This window comes from Dipodomys ordii, unplaced genomic scaffold (genome assembly GCF_000151885.1).
Source record: "Dipodomys ordii isolate 6190 unplaced genomic scaffold, Dord_2.0 Scaffold138, whole genome shotgun sequence".
NCBI classification, from domain to species: Eukaryota; Metazoa; Chordata; class Mammalia; order Rodentia; family Heteromyidae; genus Dipodomys; species Dipodomys ordii.
The window spans coordinates 1,387,074-1,408,383 of record NW_012267354.1 but is presented as its reverse complement, the minus strand read 5'-3'; the positions used below and the strand labels follow the sequence as shown (position 1 = coordinate 1,408,383).

Sequence of the window (21,310 nt, the reverse complement as noted above, 5' to 3'; positions counted from 1 at the left end):
TGATGCTGAACCAAAGCTCAGTCACCGAATTCCTCCTCCTGGGAGTGACAGACATGGAAAAATTGAACCCTTTTCTCTTCGCTGTTTTCCTCACTTTCTACTTTGTTAATGTGGCTGGGAACGGAGCCATCCTAACAGTCATCATCTCCGATTCAGGATTGCACTCACCTATGTATTTCTTCCTGGGAAACCTGGCTTGTCTAGATATCTGTTTCTCCACAGTGACATTGCCAAAGATGCTGGAAAATTTAATCTCTACCAACAAAGCCATTTCCTTCTCAGCATGCATAAGCCAGCTCCATTTCTTCCACTTCCTGGGGAGCACAGAGGCCCAGTTGCTGGCTGTGATGGCGTTTGACCGCTTTATGGCTATCTGCAAACCCCTTCATTACCCAATCATCATGAACCCTCAGCTCTGTACCAGGATAGCTGTCACTATCTGGACCATTGCTTTCCTCCACGCCCTGATGCACTCAGTAATGACATCTCGCTTGAACTTCTGTGCTTCCAACCAGATCCGCCACTTCTTCTGTGATGTGAAGCCACTGCTGGAGCTGGCCTGTGGGAACACTGAGCTCAACCAGCAGCTGCTCAATGTTGTCACCGGCTCTCTTGGCATGGGCACCTTCGTTCTGATCCTTCTCTCCTACTTCTACATCATCGCCTATCTCTTCCTCAAGACCCACTCTTGCAGCATGCTTCACAAAGCCCTGTCCACATGTGCCTCCCACTTCATGGTAGTTATTCTTTTATACGCTCCTGTTATCTTCATTTATGCGCGCCCTGCCTCCTGGAGCTCTCTGGACCAGGACCGGATCATTGCCATTATGTACACGGTGGTCTCTCCTGGACTGAACCCACTGATCTATACTTTGAGGAACAAAGACGTCAAGACTGCCTTGACCAAGATGATTAGAAGGAAATTCTGAGTATAAACAAACAAAAAAAAAAAGCTGGGCACTGGTGGCTCATGCCTGTAATCCTCGCTACTCAGGAGGCTGAGTTCTGAGGATCATGGTTCAAAGCCAGCCTGAGCAGGAAAGTCCGTGAGACTCTTATCTCCAATAAACCACCAGAAAACAGGAAGTGGTGCTGTGGCTCAAGTGGTAGCATGCTAGCTTTAAGCACAAAGAGGCTCAGGGACAATGCCCAGGCCCTGAGTTCAAGCACCATAACTGACCAAAAAAATGGAACTGTTCACTTCTTCTAAACATATAAATAAATAAGTAGTTAATGGGAAAGCCAAGATTTGAAATTATATTGCTCCAAAATTATTTCGAATTTAGGAAAAACTGATGAAAAATATATGTGAAAACGTTCCTGCTGTATTTAACAATGTATTGCAGTAAATAATGTAAGAATATTTTGAATAATGGGCTACTACTCTAAAATCTTTACTGTGACTTTTTGGGGGGATATCAGTTGATAAAATTGATTTGGCATACTTTCTACATACTCTTATATGAAATCAAAAATGTAAATATGACTCTTACCCAAATTACTGAGTAGATAGTATCCAATGTTATTGGATAATAGTTGTTTGTATCTGTAAGTCCCATTAGGTGCACACATTGTAAAGTGATCAATAAAATTATAATATTTTATATTTTAATGAGTGTAATATATGAGAGTATTCAACTGGAAAAGTAGATAACAACTGATACATGAATTAAAGATGACTTTTTTAATTTTTTAATTGTTATTAGAAAGGTGATATACAGAGGGGAAAGATAACATTTTTAAAGCATGCACTATTTCTAGTTCTGAAAATTAGGAGGCAAACAAGCAATAAAGCAAATGGCTTTATAGTTCCAAATTAACAAAAATATAGTGACTCATGGTTCTTCTATCGATTTCTGGAGCCTTTGTCTCTGATCTGGTCAAACTGTTTATAAGAAGATATTACTGAAAAATAAAGAAGATATTACTGGAAGCGGGTGTAATGCTCCTAACTCAGCTGGGAACAGTGGTTTATGACTATAATCTGAGCTGCTCAAAAAAGCAGAGATCAGAAAGAGCACAGTTTGAGGTCAGTCCAGTAGAACTGACACAAAACTCCAGCTCAACCAATAAAAATCTGGACACAGTGGTATACATCTGTCATCCAAGACACACAGGAAGCATAAACATGAGGATCACTGTCCAGTCTAACCAAGCAAAAAGTGACTCTATTCAAAACTAACAAAAGCAAAAAAGGCTGGAGGCATGGTTCCAGTGACCGAAGGGCTATGAAACAAGCACGATAAAACTGAAATGAGCAAAAAAGACCAATGAGAGCATGATGCGCTGAGTTCAAGCCCCAGTACTGACGGGGATATTCATGCGTGCAGGTGCACACACGTGTGCACACACAAACACACACAGAGTAAATTTTTCAGTCTCCGTGTATTTGTATATTTCCTGTAGTCTCTTGTTATTGACTTCTAGTTTTATTCTATGTGGTCTGATAAAATACAAACAACCATTTCAATTGTACTGTGTTCATTAAGACTTGAGTTATATACTAAGAGGTGATCTATTTTGCAGAAAGTAAGATATTCTGTAACTATTGGGTGTAATATCCTGTGGTTGTCTGTTAAGTTCACTTCGTCTATTTAATTCTGATTTTGTTGCTGTTTTTTATATCTTTTGTCTATATGACCTCCTGTTGGCTACAGTAAGGTATTAAAGGCACTCACTATTTGTGTGGTGGTGTTCGTCTGTTTTCTGTCTGGTAGTGTCTGCTTTAGAAAAACCAGGTGTGTGGACATTAAGTGCATGTATGTTTACAATTTATCCCCTCCTACTGGGTTGTTCTTTCTATCAATATGAAGTAATCACCTTTCCCTCTTCTAACTAATTTTGTTTTGAAGTCTACTGCTATTCCTGCTTGTTCTTGGGCTCCATTTACTTGGGAAATCCTTTTTCTCTCTTTTCTATGTTTATCTTCACCATGACATGTGATACTTGTAGGCAATAAATGATTTGATTCCTGTTTTATAACCCAATCTGCCCATCTGTCTTTTGACTGGAGAATTAGGACAGTTAGGCATTCCTGCTATTTTACTGGGTTTTGCAGTATGTATTTGATTCTTCTTTGCTCCTCATTTTCTTATCTAAAGCTCTAGTCAGATTTGTTCCTTTCCCTATGGTTATAGCTACATTTGTCTTCCTCGTCTGTATGTAGGAATACCTTAAGATTTTCTGTCACACTAGTTTACTTGTCATGAATTCCTCTATTTTTTTATGATTATGGGAGCTTTTCCATTCTCCTTCAGTTACAAAAAATAGCTTTGATGGATACAGTTATCTAGGCTGGCAATTGTTTTTCTTTCAGTGTTTGAAATGCACTAGTTCATGCTCTCCTTCTTTGTATACTGGAAGCCACTGCCCACTGCAGAAAACTTTATGCCTTGTAGACCAAGCAGGTTCCCACTGGCTCCACAAGCCTTCCAATTGGTATCCCAAAGGTGGACAAATGTCCAAGCCTCAGGATGACTGCTGAAGGCATCAGAGACACAAATGATTGCTTGTGGCTTTATTAAGAAAATAGAAAAAAGTGAATTTTTTTGCTTATCCAAAGTAGTTTACTCAGATTCCAAATTATAAAAGTTTACTTGTTTTTATGAGATTTGCATGCATTGTTTTATTATTGTATTTTTGTTATCTTCCAATAGTTATACAGAAGTTTTTCAATTTAACATATCCATTGATGTATAAAATTTTCTATTTATCTTTATCTACCTTTGTTTTGTCTTTGAGATTAATATTTTTGAAGAATCTATATCAGTTAGTTCACTTTAAAACATATCATCTGTAGCCAGGCGTCGATGGCTCATGCCTGTAATCCTAGCTACTCAGGAAGCTGAGATCTGAGGATCACGGTTCAAAGCCAGCCCAGGCAGAAAAGTCCGTGAGACTCTTATCTCCAATAAACCACCAGAAAACGGGAAGTGGTACTGTGGCTTGAGCTGAAGAGCTTAGGGACAGCATCCAGGCCCAGAGTTCAAGCCCCACAACCCACCAAAAAAAAAAAAAGTCTTGAAAACTTCTAACATGTAGAATATACCGTCTATTAAAATATGTAAGAACACAGAAAAATATAAATCAAATAATAAATTCAGTGATGAGGATGTAAATAAAGCCCTTGTATAACAAATTTTTAAGTCAAAGCAAGAAAAATTAGGAACAATTTTTCTTTCAAAAAATATTTTTAAGCTCACTAGGTCAAAAATGTTTTTCTCATATTCTTAATTCTCTGTAAAATGACTGAAATAGGCTCTCCAACTAGTTAGACAGTAAATTGATTGCCAGGTACCAGTAGCTCACAACTGTAATCCTAGCTTCTCAGAAGGCTGAGATCTAAGAATCATGGTTCAAAGCCATCCCAGGCAAGTAAGTCCATGAGACTCTTAGCTCCAATTGACTACAAAAAGCTGGAATCCATAGAGGTGTGGCTCAAGTGGTAGAGCACTAGACTTGAGCACAAAAGCTCAGGGACAGTGCCCAGATCCAAAGTTCAAGCCCTAGGACCAGCAAAACAAAAAAATAATAAATTGAATATACCAATAAGGTAGGTAAAATGAATTGTTAAGTTGTGTAGATATACTAGAATGTCTACAGCGATAGAAAAAAATCATGAGAGAAAAATATTCAGAGATATTATGAGGGAGCTAAGAGAAACCAATAGCTGCAATGTTCTTGACAGGTCATCCTAAAATTCTTGTGATTAAGGGAACAGACTTAGAAATAACAGATTAATTAGTTATGTGAAAAGTTCTCCCTGTTGGAAAATCAAATAGGCTTGGAGACTCAAGTCCTCAGAGACTTGAAGAGACACCAAACCTACTCTCCTCATGAGGGATCTCTTATGTAGAAAGAGGAGAAAATAAGTCATCAAGTGCCTTTGTCATGAGTTATCTCTCCAAATAAAAAAGTGCTGTTCAAATCCCATCCCAGAAAACACTGAACGTGGACCCAAGGTGGGTGATCCAAGGACTCCCAATGAAAAAGTAGCTATCCATGTGTTGGCTTATATTTCTGATGTATGGTTGTATCTTTGCACAGAATTTGGATTTATGTGTCTACTTAAGCCTGTCTTTTGGTGTTTATGTTTTTATGTTACATATATTTTGACTTTTGTTATTTGCCATGATGTTTTAATATGTACAAAAAGTGATTCATTTGTGATTATAGATGAACTTAACATCCAAGGATATTGGGTGATTCTCTTGTGCTTAGATCTATAAACGCAGTATGTCGGTGGGCGAGATTGGTGATTTCATGCGTGTAGTGCTGGGTTTGAGTGTACATTAAGATAGAAAGGGATGATGTTTCTGAAGCTGTAAGGTGCAAAAACAAGCAACTGAGGAAGAGTCTTCTCCTCCTCCAGCGTATTTTTTTAAAGAATCTCACTCCTCTGGGTAATTGAACTACTTGGCTGCTTACAAGAGAATGAAAGAGATGCTCTATTAAATCTTTTCCCAACCAATGAAAATTGTAAAATTCATCTGGTGGTAAAATGAAATAAAATGTAGAGAGACTGGTAATTGAAGTAACAACCAATAAGAGTAAAGGCAGAGAGCCAGCAGTGAAAATTGAGCTGAGAGAGACAGACAGACAGACCTACAGACCTAGAGGGAGAGGAGGAGGGAGAGAAGGAGGGAGGGAGTGGGAGAGAGAGAGAGAGAGAGAGAGAGAGAGAGAGACCAGCTGAGAGGAAAATCGCATAAGGAGAAAGAAGGAAAGGAAAAGAAGTGCAAGATTGGCAGGGTCAAGAACAGAAAGGAAAGCTTGATTTGCAGCAGGATTTCTCATGTCCTCAGCATGGAACAAATGGTGGTTCTAAGCAGAAACCTTCTGCTGGGGGGACGCATTCAGTCCCCAGCCCTGGGGCAAGGATGGGGAAGGGAGAAAGGAGTGAAGGGGGAGCTGGAATAATCCAACTCTCCCTCCAGGAAGCGCTACACACAATTCAATGCATCCCGAGAAACAGGCCCGGGGGGAGAAAGATGAAATGAGGGGGCTGGAGTGGCAGGCGTGCTGGAGCCTGGGTGGAACGTGGACCCAAGGCCTCTGAGACTCTACAGGAAGGAAGGGCCAGTGCTTTGAACCAATCAGCTTCCTCCGCTTCGCCACCCCCACCCCCTAGCCACACTCCTTGCCATCTCCTGGTCCTCCTGCCAGAAGAGATGGGCGCAGGATGAATGCAAACACCTCCACGGTGACGGAATTCATCCTGGTGGGCTTCTCCCGCCTGGCCCACCTGCAGGGCTTGCTCTTCTCCCTCTTTCTCACTGTCTACCTGCTCACCGTGGCCGGCAACCTCCTCATCGTCCTGCTGATCTCCACCGACGCCGCCCTCCAGTCGCCCATGTACTTCTTCCTGCGGATCCTCTCGGCCCTGGAGATCTGCTACACCTCTGTCACCGTGCCCTTGCTGCTGGGGCACCTGCTCACGGGCCAGCGCCGCATCCCTCGCACGGGCTGCGCGCTCCAGATGTTCTTCTTTCTCTTCTTCGGGGCCACGGAATGCTGTCTCCTAGCAGCCATGGCCTACGACCGCTACGCGGCCATCTGCGCGCCCCTGCGCTACCCGCTGCTGCTGAGCCGCCGGGTGTGCGTGCAGCTAGCCGGCTCCGCCTGGGCCTGCGGGGCCATGGTGGGCCTGGGCCACACCTCCTTCATCTTCTCCTTGCCTTTCTGTGGCCCCAACGCCATCCCTCACTTCTTCTGCGAGATCCAGCCCGTGCTGCAGCTGGTGTGTGGGGACACGTCCCTGAACGAGCTGCAGATTATCCTGGCCGCAGCCCTCATCATCCTCTGCCCCTTCGGCCTCATCCTGAGCTCCTACGGGAGAATCCTGGCTACCATCTTTCGGATCCCCTCGGCCACGGGCCGACGCAAGGCCTTCTCCACCTGCTCCTCTCACCTGATCGTCGTCTCCCTCTTCTATGGCACTGCCATCTTTATTTACATCCGTCCTAAGGCCAGCTATGACCCAGCCACCGACCCCTTGCTGTCCCTCTTCTATGCTGTGGTCACTCCTATCCTCAATCCCATCATCTACAGCCTGCGGAACGCGGACGTCAAGGCTGCCCTAAAGAGAACCATCCAGAAGATGGGCCCTGCAGAGATTTGACACCGTAAGGGGATGGCCCTGTGATGACTGCCACACAGCACTCGCTATTAGCTCTAAACTACCAAGGATCAGAGCAAGAGGAGGCTTGGATCTTGCAGACACCTGCCTTTGAAGAGCTCCCCAAGCGCCCTAGATCCCCCCCTCCACCACACACTCTATCCTATCTTCTGTTCCAAGAAACCAGGACCACAGATCGGTTTTACAAGCAGAGTAACCTGACAGCTAAGAAAAGTTACAGAACATCAACCTCATCAGACTATCAAAGCTGTGCAATTTTCAGCCCTAGCAATAATGCATAAAGTTCTCTGATTTGTGTACATCCTAAGGAAAAGTGTTCTTCATTTCCTGGGGACCACCCCTGGTTAGTATGGTAGCACATTTAATTATACCTAACAAAGTTCTATGGTGACAAAAAATAAATAACTAAAATCTCTAGAAGTCAAGTAAGATCAGAAACGTTTCCATGAAGGTAAGTTCTTATGGAAATCAGTATGACAGTGGTTATGAAAATAGACTTTGGTATCAAACAGACCTGAACTCAAATTAATTCTTCCAAACTAATTGTATAATCACCAGCAAATGATGTAATCTCTGAGCCTTAATCTCCTTATCCAAAAAGTTAGGATAACTATAAAGTCCTTTTTATTATACTTTGTGATGATTCATTAACTACCTGAGCAAAATGATGTCTCAACATGCATTATCATTAGTGAATCAGATCAGCACAGAAGATAATGTAAAGTTCACACTGTGTACCTTCACTGGGGGCAAAGAAGGGTGTTCACAGAATGCCCATGGGCACTGGGAGCCAAGACACCCAAAGGAAGGTAGAGAAAGATACCACCATAAAAACAAAGGTAAGGGAAACTATCACCAAGCAGAGGTTAAGCCAAACAACAAATAAAATAGCAGTTAACATTCAAGGGGTTAACAAACAAATGAGATAAGCTAAAGGGGTTCATGGAAAAAGAGATGTTGCAAGAGAAGATATTAAAAATGCATATTAATTAATTGACTAAAATATGATCTACATACTGTTTATTAAGCTCCACATTTCATTTTACCAACATTTCTTCAATATTTTCAGTGTGCCCATTGCTTGGCTTGCTGCTGCAGGGAAAACCAGATAAATATCAGGTGCAATTTTTTTTATTTTTCCAGACAACCCTGGTTGCCTGGTGGGAGAGACCACACTGATTTCCAGGAAATGCAGAGAACAAAGCAAAATAAGGAAATATCTGGAATCAAAATATTAAAGTAAAGGGACATAAAAGTGGTTATTTCTGCTGGGGGCTGGTGGTTCACACCTGTAATCTTAGCTATGCGTGAGGCTGAGATCTGAGGATCACTGTTCAAAAGCCAACCCCAGCAGAAAGGTCCATGAGACTCTTATCACCAATTTGCGCCAAAAAAGCCAGAAGTGGAGCTGTAGAGCTGTGAAGCTGTGGCTCAAGTAGTAGAGTACTAGCTTTGAGGGAGGGGAAATAAAAAGCTCAGGACCTGAGTTCAAGCCTCGGGACCAGCACAAAAGCAAATACATAAATTATAAAATTTCAGGTGGTTGCTCATTAACTTCCCACAGCAGCAGTGTGGCCTTCCCCACACTCACTTTAACAGTGAGTTTAAGCCTCAACACTATTGCTCTTCAGGAGAGAGGAACAGCATGTGGAGCACTGTCTAAAAGATGGTCAAAACGCTTTCCCTCTAACCACTGAAAATCTTAAAGCCAGGTATATTGTCATATGCCTGGAATCCCAGCATTCAAGAGACTAAGGCAAGAGGATTGTGGGTTTGAAACCAGCCTGGGATACACAGAAATGAAAAGAGGAGAAAAAAGTTATCCCCAGACTAAAGCAAACCAGCACAGAGTTGAACATTTAAAATGTATTGTTTTCTAAGTCTTAATTATCCCCACTTACTCTTCATAGACTTCTCCTCACTAACAAGGTAATTTGGCATTCTTCCATTATTCTCTGCTAGGGAGAGTATAAGAAGAAGCAACCTTATGGAACTTCTAGAGAAAAAAAATGTAACTGACATCTCCATGATAGAAGTAACTGTATTTTTCCTATCATATAAGCAATCACGTTTCCTCCCCATTTTATGGAAGCATAGATGTAGAAGGAAATTGCATGCTATGAAACCATTGGCATAATTATTAAAACATTTCTGCCCATCTCCAAATTTTCTTCGTGTCCCATTGTAAAAGCTCTCTCCCACCCATCCCTGCCTTCCTCATTTCTGGGCACCCTTAAATCTGCTTGCCATCACTTAATTTGCCTTTCCTAAAATTTTATATAAATAAAACAATAAAAAAATATGACTTGGGGGAAGCTGACTTCTTTTTTTTTTTAATTTTTATTTTTTTGGTCCGGTTGTGGGGCCTGAACTCTGGGCCTAGGCACTGTCCCTCAGCTCTTCAGCTCAAGGCTAGCGCTCTACCACTTAAGCCACAGCGCCACTTTCTGGCTTTTGCTTATGTGGTGCTGAGGAATCGAACCCAGGGCCTTAAGCATGCAAGGCAAGCACTCTACCACTGAGCCACCTTCCCAGCCCGCTGACTTCTTTTATTCAACATAATTGAGATTCATCTGTATTTTAATTCCTAAGAGATAGCCCCATTGTATAGTTATACCAAAAGAAACAGAAAGAAACCTTTTAGGAATGGAGTTGTGGCTCAGATGGTAAAGTATGTGCCAAACAAGCTGAGGTATTAAGTTCAAATCCCACTTCCACCAGAAGGAGGAGGAGCCTAGGTATACCACAATCACCCATCCGCCTGCAAATGAAAATTTGGATTGTTTCCAATTTGGGGTTGGATAGTTAAAAGTCCTACAAACATTTGTGTTCACATAAGGGATTGTTTTCATTGGTTTTATGTGAATACATAGATGTAGAATGTCTACATCACATGAAAACAAAACTAATCATTTTTTCCTCTTTGCCTGACAACCAAAGAACTTGTTACTCATCTTCAGGAAGTGTGCAACTCCTTTCCGTGTAGTTTTTAGATACTCACCTACGTTCTGGCTCCACCTCATTTTGTCTATTCTTTTTCTTTGTCCAGTATCCCTCATCCTTATTTTCTGTATATTTATGGAAGGCACATTCAACTCTTTCTAGAATAAAGCTTAGGGCCATTAATAGGAAAAGAAATAAATGAAAGGTAGAGGTTGTGTCCAGTTGAACAACAAAATTTGTTCTGGGCTTGTGGGTTGGCAGAATCTCATCTCTTCTTATCCCCTAGGTTTCCTAAACTTTCTCCGCTGCCATACAGAAAGGACAGATAATTTAAGAGATTGCCCCCTAGTGGCCACAGAATTGTAACAGCCAAAGCACTTGGATTTCACACACTCCAAGAACTTTTACCTGTGGTAATGGTGGAGCTGGGAACTCAAAACTATTGAACTGTCCTCAAAATGTGATCCCTGACGAGCAGCAGCCATCACCAGAGAATCTGGAAATGCAAACTTTCAGAGATTGCCCTAGACACATGAATCAGGAACTCAGTGGATACCATTCAGCTTAAAAACTTGACAATGATCTCGTAAGCTCAAGAAAATAGTGCTACATTTCAGCATTAGGGAAGATGCAGTTTCCCAGTATGGCCACATGGTAGCATTACAGTTCTAATATCCTGACATTGAGCAATAAGGAGTTTTATGAGCACTGCTAGAGGAAAGGGCCTTTGCCCAGAAATTGGTACACCTGACAGTGTATTTAAAGGCAAGGTAAAAGTTTTTGTAAACAATAGCTTTAACCCCATCCTGAGACCGCACAGAAAACTGACATTGATCCAAATAATTCATATAGAAGGAGAAATGCTAGCCTCCATCAACCACAAGTCCGATAGCAGCCTTTGTCCAGAAGAAAGCAAAATCACTGCAAGAAATAATTGGGGCACATGAAAACAGATGGGTGGTTCTATATTCCAGAAGGTAAATCCAGCAGACTATGAAAATAGCTTCACCCCAGGAAGTCCAATTTCCAAGTGAGGGATTGGGGGAAAGATGGCTGGCCAGGCCCTGGGATGACCTCCCTTCTTTCCTGCTCCCTGTGTCTGGAGCCCCTCTTTCTGTGCACTGTTCCACTGTTCATCTAGCATCTGCAGCTGCCAGTGAGATGATAGTTTTCTTCTGGAGGAAGCTCTTGACACAACACCCAGCGCCTTTAGGATTTCTGAAGCCCTTGTAGCAAAAACTACAATGGAAGGGCAAACAGCCTTGAGCCTTCTCTACTGAAAGATCTGACGCAAACTCAGGTTGACACTCTTCTGGCCACTGGGAGCCTCTCACCAGTTGTGGGTGGGGCCAGCGGCTAACCCGGAAGTACTTGCTATCCTCACCGCACCTGTAAGGCTGCTCCTCCAATGTGAAGGGCAACAGGTTAACAGCAGCACAAAGTTGCAGCTAAAGCTGGGATTGCAGTTGGCACTGCAGACCAGCACAGACACACTGGCCAGGCCTCAAGCCTGAACTGTTGATGAACCTTTGGCGATACTGCAGGGCCACTGGAGGCGTGAGAGTGCATGCTCTTAGCCCCAGCAGTCCTGCCTGAGACCAAGGCCACACAACCAACAGCAGAAAGGAAGCTGGCTGCCTTTGTGTCAACACCAGCGGCTCCTCAAGTTCCAGCTTCCCCCCAGGCACTGATTACACTGCAGAAACTAAAGGACATCCCACACCTGTGGCTTCTGTAACTCCTTGAGTTGGAGCTATGGCTGAAGGCCTTGCCACATTGCAGGCACAGGTTAAGGCTTGAGCAGAACAAGGAGACTGCCAAGGGTTAAGTCCACGGCAGCACAAGGAACCAGCCCTGTGCTCAACCAATAAAAAACCAGCCTAGGTGGTTCATGCCTGTCATCCCAGCTACTCAGGAAGCATTGATGGGGTCATCCAAGCCAGCTAGGCAAACCTGTGATCCTATCCCAAAACTCAGCCTGGGGCCAGTGGCTCATGCCTGTAATATTAGCTCCTCAGGAGGCTCAGATCTGGGGATCGGGATTTAAAGCTAGCCCAGGCAGTTTCCTGAGACTCTTATCTCCAATTGCCACCTAAAAAGCCAGAAGTAGAGCTGTAGCTCAAGTGGCAGAATGTAAGCCTTGAGCCAAAAAAGCTCAGAGACAACACATAGGCTCTGAGTTCAAACTCATGATCTGACATAAAAAGGGGTGGGGGGAGGGTGGCAGGAGCTGGGCACTGGTGGCTCACTCCTGTAATCCTAGCTACTCAAGAGGCTGAGATCTGAGGATCATGGTTCGAAGCACAATAGCTCAGGAAAGGGATAGGGGGGAGAGCTCAAACGGTAGAGTGCTCAAAACAAAGCCCTTATTTCAAACCCCAGTAACTCCTACACATAGAATATTTCCTAAACCTCAGCAAGAATAATGAGATGCTGTAGTATTTTAATCTAGAGCAGTTCCCATCATCCATCAACTCTGGCCTCCACATTCAGCCAGAAAAGGATAAGCCATGAAGATAAGTGAGGAAAATAATGAAGAAACACAAGAGAAAAAATTCCAAGCCCGGGGGGTTTATCAAACGATAATAGAGAGAACCCTGAGGCAATGCACAGCTTTGAATTTCATTTAGAACATTTCTTTTCAAATGAATTCACTTCTCATAAATTTGATGTGTGAAGGTCAGGACCAACAAGAAATAATTTTCTTAGGGGAAGAAAAAAAACAATTTTTGATTATTTGGTTTGGAAGAAGATGAAGGAAAAAAAGCCTGAATTTAAGTGGTATAGACAAACCATGCGATAAGAATTTGTAGAAATTTTTGGAATACCTACAGCAGTACTCCCTGATAGAAAATTGGGTATGTGGTGTTTTGGGTGTTTGATTGTTCTTGTTTTTGTTTTGTCGGTCATGGGGCTTGAACTCTGGGCTTGGGCACAGTCCCCGCACTCTTCAGCTCAAGGCTAGCACTCTACCGCTTGAGCCACAGCGCCACTTCCACTTTCTAGTGGTTTATTGGAGATAAAAGTCTCATGGATTTTCCTGCCAGGGCTGGTTTTGAACTGTGATCCTCCAATCTCAGCCTCCTGAGTAGCTAGGATTACAGGCTTCAGCCACCAGCTTTCTTTTGTTTTTTTTTTTTTATTTTGTTTTTTTGTTTGTTTTTTGGGTCCGGTCATGGGGCTTAAACTCTGGGCTTGGGCGCTGTCCCTCAGCTCTTCAGCTCAAGGCTAGTGCTCTATCACTTGAGCCACAGCGCCACTTCCGGCTTTTTTCTTTTTGCTTATGTGGTGCTGAGGAATCGAACCCAGGGCCTCAGGCATGCAAGGTAAGCGCTCTACCACTGAGCCACCTTCCCAGCCCCTCTTTTGTTTTTTTTTAATAAAGAACAAATTTGAAGCCATGTAGGTACAGTGGCTCCTGCCTCTGATCCTAGCTAGAAAGATTGTCAATAGAGGCCACTTGGGAAAATGCACAGGCCCTACTTAAATAAAGCAACTAGTTGCTGGTGCCTCATACCAGTGATCCTAGCTATCAAGAGGCTCAGATCTGAGGATCACAGTTTAAAGTCAGCCCCAGAAGAAAAGTCTTATCTTCAATTAACCAGCAAACAGGCAAAAGTGGAGCTGTGGCTCAAGTGATAAAGCTTCAGCTGTTAGCAAAAAAGCCAAGTGAGAGCCAAAGGCCCTGAGTTCAAACTCTGCTACTGGCACCAAAATAGTAGTGGTAGTAGTAATAATAATAACTGAATAACAACTAAAGCAAAGAAGACTGAGATGCAGCTAAAGTGCTAGAGCACCTAAGAGTGTACATAGTTGACAATATACATACACAACCTATGACTTTATATGTGTACAAAAGAAAACCTGAATTATTAGTCTTTTTTCAGATGAGGATAGCACCCTCTTGTAGCTGAAGTGAATTCTTTTTTGTTCGTTTCTTTTTGTTTTGTTTTGGGAGCTGGTCCTGGGGCTTGACCTCAGGGCCTAGAGACTGTCCCTGAGCTTCTTTTGCTCCACTTCTGGCTTTTGGGTAGTTTAGTGGAGATAAGAGTCTCACAGACTTTCCTACCAGGGCTAGCTTTGAACCTCCATCCTCAAATCTCAACCTCCTGAGTAGCTAGGCTCACAGGCATAAGCCACCAGTGCCCTGCTCTGAAGTGAATTCTTATTACAACAATCTCTCCTCATCAGGGAGCCCAGAGCTGGCCCCAGAACTGGCTCTCCTCCTTTACAATGCCTTTCATCATAATGTTCCTTTTTATAGGTCTGTATATAAAGACATACAATGACATTTGTGGTTCTATTTGCCTTAGTAAACACCATTTCAGACCTACAGGAGGTTTTAGCGACTTTATTTTTGACAACTCTGTCCTACCTATCTGTTTTCTTACACATCTCACTTCTTTAAAAACACAAACACACAGAGAAAAACAAAGACGAAAACTTATCTTGCTACAGGTGTGGCGTTGGCCCATTCGACTTTTAAAAGGTTCAAGGTCACCAGGAGCTGCCCCGCCCTCGGCCTCAGCTGCGCTTCGGCCTCCCAGCAACAGCGAATGAGGGTCTCAAGCTTCTGCCCCAGGAGCGAGTCGGTGAAGACAGTCTTGGCCAGGGAGGGGCGCAGATTGGAGGCCACCACAGAGTAGAGCACGTACTGCCGATCCCCGGAGTAAGGCACGTCCCTGGTCACCATTTGCCAGAGCGTGATGCCAAAAGAATAGATGTCAGCTTTGGGGGTGATGGGGTCTCCGATCAGTAACTCGGGAGCTCGGTGGGTGTAGGTGCCCCCGAGAGGGGGGGGCCGGGCCCGGGACCCGTGCAGCTCTTCCAGCTTCTCGGAACACCCAAAATCACCAATTTTACAGACATCCTGCTCGCTGATTAAAATGTTGGCCGGTTTCAGGTCCAAATGCACGATGCTCTGCGAGTGTAGGAAAAGCAGGCCTTTGGCCACGTCAAGGGAATACTTGAAACTCTTTTGCACACTCAGTTGCTCTCCAGAGCAGCACCCAGACTCCCCAGCCCTCTCCTCGGGGCCGCTGGGGGCACCATAGATGACTTGGTGTAGAGTGACATCGCCCCCAAACTCCATGATGATGGTGCCGAGACTATTGGAATGCGCAGGCGTGCGGGTGCTGGCGGCCACCACGCGCACGATGTTGTCGTGGCGCAGCCTGGCCACGTTGAGCTCAGCCCAGAAACTCCGCTGGGACGCTCGCAGGTCCTTGGTGCACTTGTTCACTTGCTTTATGGCCACCGGAACGCCATAATAAGTCGCCTTGTACACCGAGCCAAAGCCTCCGGCTCCTAACTTATGGAGCAAGTGCACCTGTTCCCAGTCAATGAAGCACCAAGCCAGCCGGCGTGGCAGCCTCGGGGCGCGGGAAGGAGCACTGCTCGGGAAGAGCTTTCCAGGGAGCACCGAGGGGCTGCTGCAGGGCCTCGAGTCCAGCGGCGGAGGCAGCTCGCCCGGGAGGCCGTGGCGGGGAGCCAGAGGCGAAGGCATCTCCCTGAGAAGGGACAGACCCCAAGGATGCAAATCTAGTCCTCGGAAAATAGGCCAGGAAAAGCAATGAGCGTCTCCAGCTTGGCGCAGACTACCCCGGCCCCTAGTTCTTTTCTACTCTTCCTGTGGTTTTCTTTTTTTTTTTTCTTTTTCTCCCAAATGGGCTCCATCTGTGCTGCCATTCAGCAGGGCGTTGATCAGATGGGAGAAAACCTGAATCACAGCAATCCCCTTTCAGGTGAATTCTTATCCAAACCTTTCACCAGAGAGCACGGAGCTGCCTTGGAGGCTACAACTATTTCTTCAATCGTAATGAAACGGGCTTTATCCTAAATCCCCTCTGATAAGTGTCACCAGTCCTTTGACTCCAGAGTCCACCATGAAATGGCCACCCTGTGCAGGCTGTCGTGGTGGAGAGAGTTATTCTCCAAGCTGTATCAAATCATTTCCAGCAGCGACTGGCTGCAAGAGTTGAAATACAAAGAGCGGACCCGTGTTGAACGGCCTACCACCACAATAACTAGGTGTGACATTCCTGTGAATTAAAAATTGCAACCTGAAACTAACCTATGCAGAATCACTGGTGCAGTTCCAAATACACATTGCCTGTCTGTGGAGGGAAGACCTCTCTGACACTATTTAGTTTAGGCAGCAAATTAGTTAAGACTTTTTAGCAATACAGTGACTTTCTAATCCTTTTCGTGTGTGTGTGTGTGTGTGTGTGTGTGTGTGTGTGTGTGGCAGTTTCAACTAAGGGTTGCATTGACTCTTAGCTTTTTTGCACAAGGCTGATGCTCTATCACTCCAGCCACAGCTCCACTTGTGGCTTTTTGGTGGTTAATTGGAGATAAGAGTCTCATGGACAGTCCTGTCTAGGCTGGCTTTGAACCTCTATGGCTCAGATCTTGAGTAGCTAGGATTATAGGCGGGGCCACCAGCACCTGTCTCAACAACCTTTCCAAGTCAATTCAAACCACTTGATTGCAATTCAACGCTCTTGCAAATGAGTTACAGAAAATTTGAAGCAGAGCTGAGGGAGATACAGAGGACGGCAATCACGAAGAGCTATGATTGGAACTTCAGGTAATGACAAATGTGGGAAAATTGTAGAAGAGGAAAAATCAGAAGACATAAAAGTGGCAGAGGCACTGGTACCTATATATAATCTAGAACATCAGATGTTGGAATTAAATGTTGAATTATTCAAATCATAAATTCCTCCTTTCTGATTTTTCTATCTGCAATAATTTGCATGTTGTATCTTTGAAATTAAGAACAATATTACCCTGCTCATTTAAAAATAAGTTGTTAAAAATCTATATTCTTTTAGTCAAATGGTGGTTTCCTTCTTTTTTTCTTTTTTTTTAATTTAATTTTATTTTATTTGTGAACATACTGTACAGAGGGGTTACAATTACATGGGCAGGATAATGCGTACATTTCTTACCAAGCATTGCAGCCTCCTCCTGGTGGTTTCCTTCTTGTATATACGCTAGTTGCCATTTAATAGTTTATGAATACAGTTCATCATGATCAATGTCACCCCTTCCATCGTTTTCAGCCCTCCCCTCACCACCTTTTCCCTCACTCTTCTTAATTTTGTAGGATATACACTCTTTCCCCATGTTTGTGTGCCTCTAAAGTACACAAGTTAATAAACCTGAGCCATTTACAGAAGCAACTTAAGGTCCATCTGACCTTAAAAGAGGATATCTAGTCTATGCTGTGTGGCTTAGTATATCATCTAGCATATAATATTTAACTTGATTTCATAGAAGAAATTAGGGTAATAATAACTATTACATATTTTTGGAATTAAAGTTGTTAACTTTGTTGCTAACAACGATAACAATGAAAATAAAAAAAATAAACTATGGACTATTTGTATAGAAATAGAGTTCTATGCAATGATAACAAACCCCAAACATAAAGGAATGGCAATGAATAAAGTAATAAAAATTATATTGCAAAAATCTGCTCAATACAAATACAGTTATTATACTCAATGTACATTATATAAAAACTGACATACCTAACTTGAGGGCAGGGATGGGAGGGAGAAAATGGGGAGAACTAGAAAAGGGGTAACATTATGGAGTCATGACTCCTGGTACAACTATATATATATATATATATATATATATATATATATATATATATATATTTCTTCATATATATATATATATATATATGTCTTCAGTTCAAGGCTAGTGCTATACCACTTGAGCCAAAGCGCCTTCCAGTTTTCTGGTGGTTTATTGGAGATAAGAGTATCATGGACTTTACTGTCCAGGCTGGCTTTGAACTGTGATCATCAGAGCTCAGCCTCCTGAGTAGCTAGGATTACAGGCATGAGCCACCAGTACCCAGCTTAAATATATTTTTTAAGTGGCATTGTGATTCAAGTGGTAGAGTGTGCTTGCCTTGAACACAGAGAGACTCAAGGACAGTGCCCGGGCCCTGAGTTCAAGCCCCAGGATGGGAAAAAAAAAAAGAGGAAGAAGAAGAAAAATTAGGGCTGGGAATGTGGTTTAGTGGTAGAGTGCTCACCTAGCATGCATGAAGCCCTGGGTTCAATTCCTCAGTGCCACATAAACAGAATAAGCCAAAAGTGGTGCTGTGGCTCAAGTTGTAGAGTGCTAACCTTGAGTAAAAGAAGCTCAAGGATAGAGCCCAGGCCCTGAGTTCAAGCCCCAGGATGGCAAAAAAAAATAGTAGTAATAATAATAATAATAATCTGCTCAATAGTTACCACATAGTTAGAATTATTATTTAAGACTGAAATTATTGCACCTAAAGAGTGCTATATTAGCAGAATAAGAGCAATAAGTCCCTAGGTTTTACACATACTGCATTAGAATGTGTCCTTAGCTGAGGATCCTTCTCCCTCATGACAATGTGACTTATTTTATAATTTTTCAATTCATGAAGTTGCAATTTTATACTTACCAAAACAATATAGACTCCACTCCTGTCAGCAAAGCCCATGAAAAGTTGCCTAGTTTTTCTGTGGTCAACATAACATGTCAGGTGCAGCTCCAGCTGTATTTGTGAGGTGGTGAATTGAACGATGCATTTCCCTAAGTATAATATATGCACAGCCCCTGTTTGTCTATTCACACACACACTGGTTGCATCTATATAGGCTGATTACTTTAGTTTGGAATTTTTCCTCTTAAGATACATACTTCTCTAAATACCTTTTAACTTGTGGGAAGGGCATTTAGTCAAACTGAGGAAAGTAGGATTAAGGAAAGTTGTTGTTGTTACTGTTGTTGTTGTTGTTAATGAGAAAAATAAAAGCATGTTTATGTGTGGTGGAGAGGATCCAAGTTAGGGGTCATGAATGTAAAGAGAAACCTCTTAGCCTGGCTGTAAGCCAGAATCAACAGAAAAAAAATAGACAAAATTGAAGTCAGATTTTTTTTAAAGCTATTGATTTAACCAAGGGCGTATAACAAAGTGAACACAGTGTTGGAAATATGCAAGTAGGTAAAGGAGTTAAGTGACAGTCCAAAATTTCCAGACCCCTAAGAAAGAAACTGAAAGGAGACAGTATGAAAGTATAATCTATGTGGACAATGAGCTCACCAAGAATCATATCAGAAGCAGAGAGTGAGCTAGAAACAAAATATTCAAGAATAAAGAATGAGAGAGTGAGAGATGAGCAAAGTGTGACCACCACAAGGAATGGTGCTGGGCCAAGGCTGAGACTGTGAGTCCACAGAGACCATGACTGAGAAAGCCACGCCCTCTCCCACAGACCAAGGCAGTCTTCCTCATTTTACAGAAGATGACACTGAAAACTGGCATGGGTCAAGGGTGGCCTGCTTAAGGTCACTTGATTTGAACACAAACATCTAAGTCAGTTAAGAGGAGGAGTGACAATGAGAAGGAATTCTGCTACCTCTGGTCTCCCACATCCTGGTAGAGACACAGTACCCTGAAGGGATTTTCTCTCCAGAATTTCTCCCCCTTCCTTCCTTGGGGGACTCCTCTCTGGACACCTCCATGCAAAATACTAATTAAGAGCGTGGGATATAGACTCCCCAGAGCCCTGTCCCCTTGTCCCCCGTTTCCTCTCCAATGAGAGGACTCATAAACAGCTTTTCTCTCCAACTTCTTTCCTTTTCTGTACTCCTTGGACTCTAGAAGCCTATTTTTGCACCTCCACCACTTACTACTGATTGGCTGCCATTATAAGGGTCAAGCCCTTACTTTAGCTGTACCCCGATACAGGGTTTTCTGGGAACAGACATCACCATCTTGGCCTTTGTCCCCATGTTTCAAAGATTTAGACACCTTCTTTCCACACCTCCTCTTCGTTCTTCTGCAGACAAGCGAAATGGTACCCACAACCTGCCTTCTTCTTGAGGTGCCTGCCTCTGATCTCAGGTACCCATTTCAGAAATTAATAGTTATACAATCGAGTCTTTTCTTAATCTCTCCACTTTCCTTTAGAGCCCACAGAATCCAGAGGGGCAACAGACTAGCATATCATCTGAAAACACAAAGCCCTAAATATTGAGGCCAGAAGTTAAACATGAAGGTGAGTCTTTTTTTTAGTTATTATTAAATTGACTTAACAAAAAAAATGGTGTGCAGCTGAAGGCCACATTTCAGAATATCATGTGAGGTTTGAGGACATAGTGTACAATATAAGTTACAACAAATTTGCCTTCTGGGCACACAAGGGACATGATGATGTTGGGGAAATGGAGAAAACACATGGGTGGGAGCTATGCATTTGAGAACTATGCATGCATGTAATAAGGATGTTATCTGTGCAATTTTATTAATGTGTGCCTGTCTATGCACATACTGTCTATGCCTGTCTATGTTTGAAGGGGAATGGTTTAGGACTTGACTGGCTGAACAGGTGTGTGACAGGTGCCAGGCACTGGTGGCTCACGCCTGTAATCCTAGCTGCTCAGAAAGCTGAGATCTGAGGATCACAGTCCAAAGCCAACCCAGGCAGGAAAGTCTGTGAGACTCTGATCTCCAATTAACCACTAGAAAACCAGAAGTGGTGCTGTGGCTCAAAGTAGTAGAGCACTACCCTTGACCGCAAAAGCTCAGGGACAGTGCCCAAGCCCTGAGCTCAACTCTAGCAATCCACTACATATACATACATATATATATACATATATATGTATGTATATATACTGTATATATACTATATATGTACATATGTACATACTATATATGTATATATGTATATACTATATATACATATATATGTATATATAGTATATACACACACACACATATATATATATACACTAACATTTTTGTAATTCAACAGCTCTGGTCACCATTGGCCCACCATAAACATGAAAACCATTTCTTGCATTTTATCCATGCCCAGAACGACTTCAATGCTGCAGATTATCTAGAAATAAAGGATTCACGCGTTCTTTTTATTCTCCACAATCTCTATCATAACAAGTCTAGTTTTTTTAACAAAGATCTTATAAGATAAGAATGACAGTATATGACATTCAAATACCTACTCTCTATCTAGCTGTTTCAATTAAATTCTCTTTATCTGCTTCTGTTTTCATATGAGGAAACTGTGGCACAGAGGCTAAGTATGTGTCCAACCTGATCACCTGGCTCCTGAGTCCTTATTCTTATTCCCAACAATAATACTTATCCTGCATAATGAGGATTAAGTGAGGGAAACATATAAGCAGGATATCTTTTTTTTTGGCGGGGGGGGG

At 42.9% G+C, this 21,310-nt stretch overlaps 4 protein-coding genes across 4 annotated transcripts in view; 3 read left to right on the top strand and 1 right to left on the bottom strand.

Annotated features, from left to right (window-relative positions):
- The first annotated feature begins 2 nt into the window (after window positions 1–2).
- LOC105996882 (olfactory receptor 12D2-like) lies at window positions 3–929 on the top strand. Its single transcript, XM_013031122.1, has one exon. The coding sequence runs from the start codon at window positions 3–5 to the stop codon at window positions 927–929; it is 927 nt and encodes a 308-aa protein (XP_012886576.1).
- A 5,252-nt stretch (window positions 930–6,181) lies between these two features.
- Window positions 6,182–7,120, top strand: LOC105997042 (olfactory receptor 10C1). The gene has a single exon (XM_013031318.1). It carries the CDS (start codon window positions 6,182–6,184, stop codon window positions 7,118–7,120), a length of 939 nt encoding a protein of 312 aa, XP_012886772.1.
- A 7,405-nt stretch (window positions 7,121–14,525) lies between these two features.
- Window positions 14,526–15,587, bottom strand: Mos (v-mos Moloney murine sarcoma viral oncogene homolog). The gene has a single exon (XM_013031121.1). It carries the CDS (start codon window positions 15,585–15,587, stop codon window positions 14,526–14,528), a length of 1,062 nt encoding a protein of 353 aa, XP_012886575.1.
- Window positions 15,588–20,130: 4,543 nt separating this feature from the next.
- The window catches only part of LOC105996880 (putative olfactory receptor 2I1), a 13,621-nt gene continuing 12,441 nt past the window's right edge, over window positions 20,131–21,310 (top strand). The window contains exon 1 of the mRNA XM_013031120.1: window positions 20,131–20,136. Coding sequence (XP_012886574.1) covers window positions 20,131–20,136 — 6 coding nt within the window. The remainder of the gene's footprint in view (window positions 20,137–21,310) is intronic.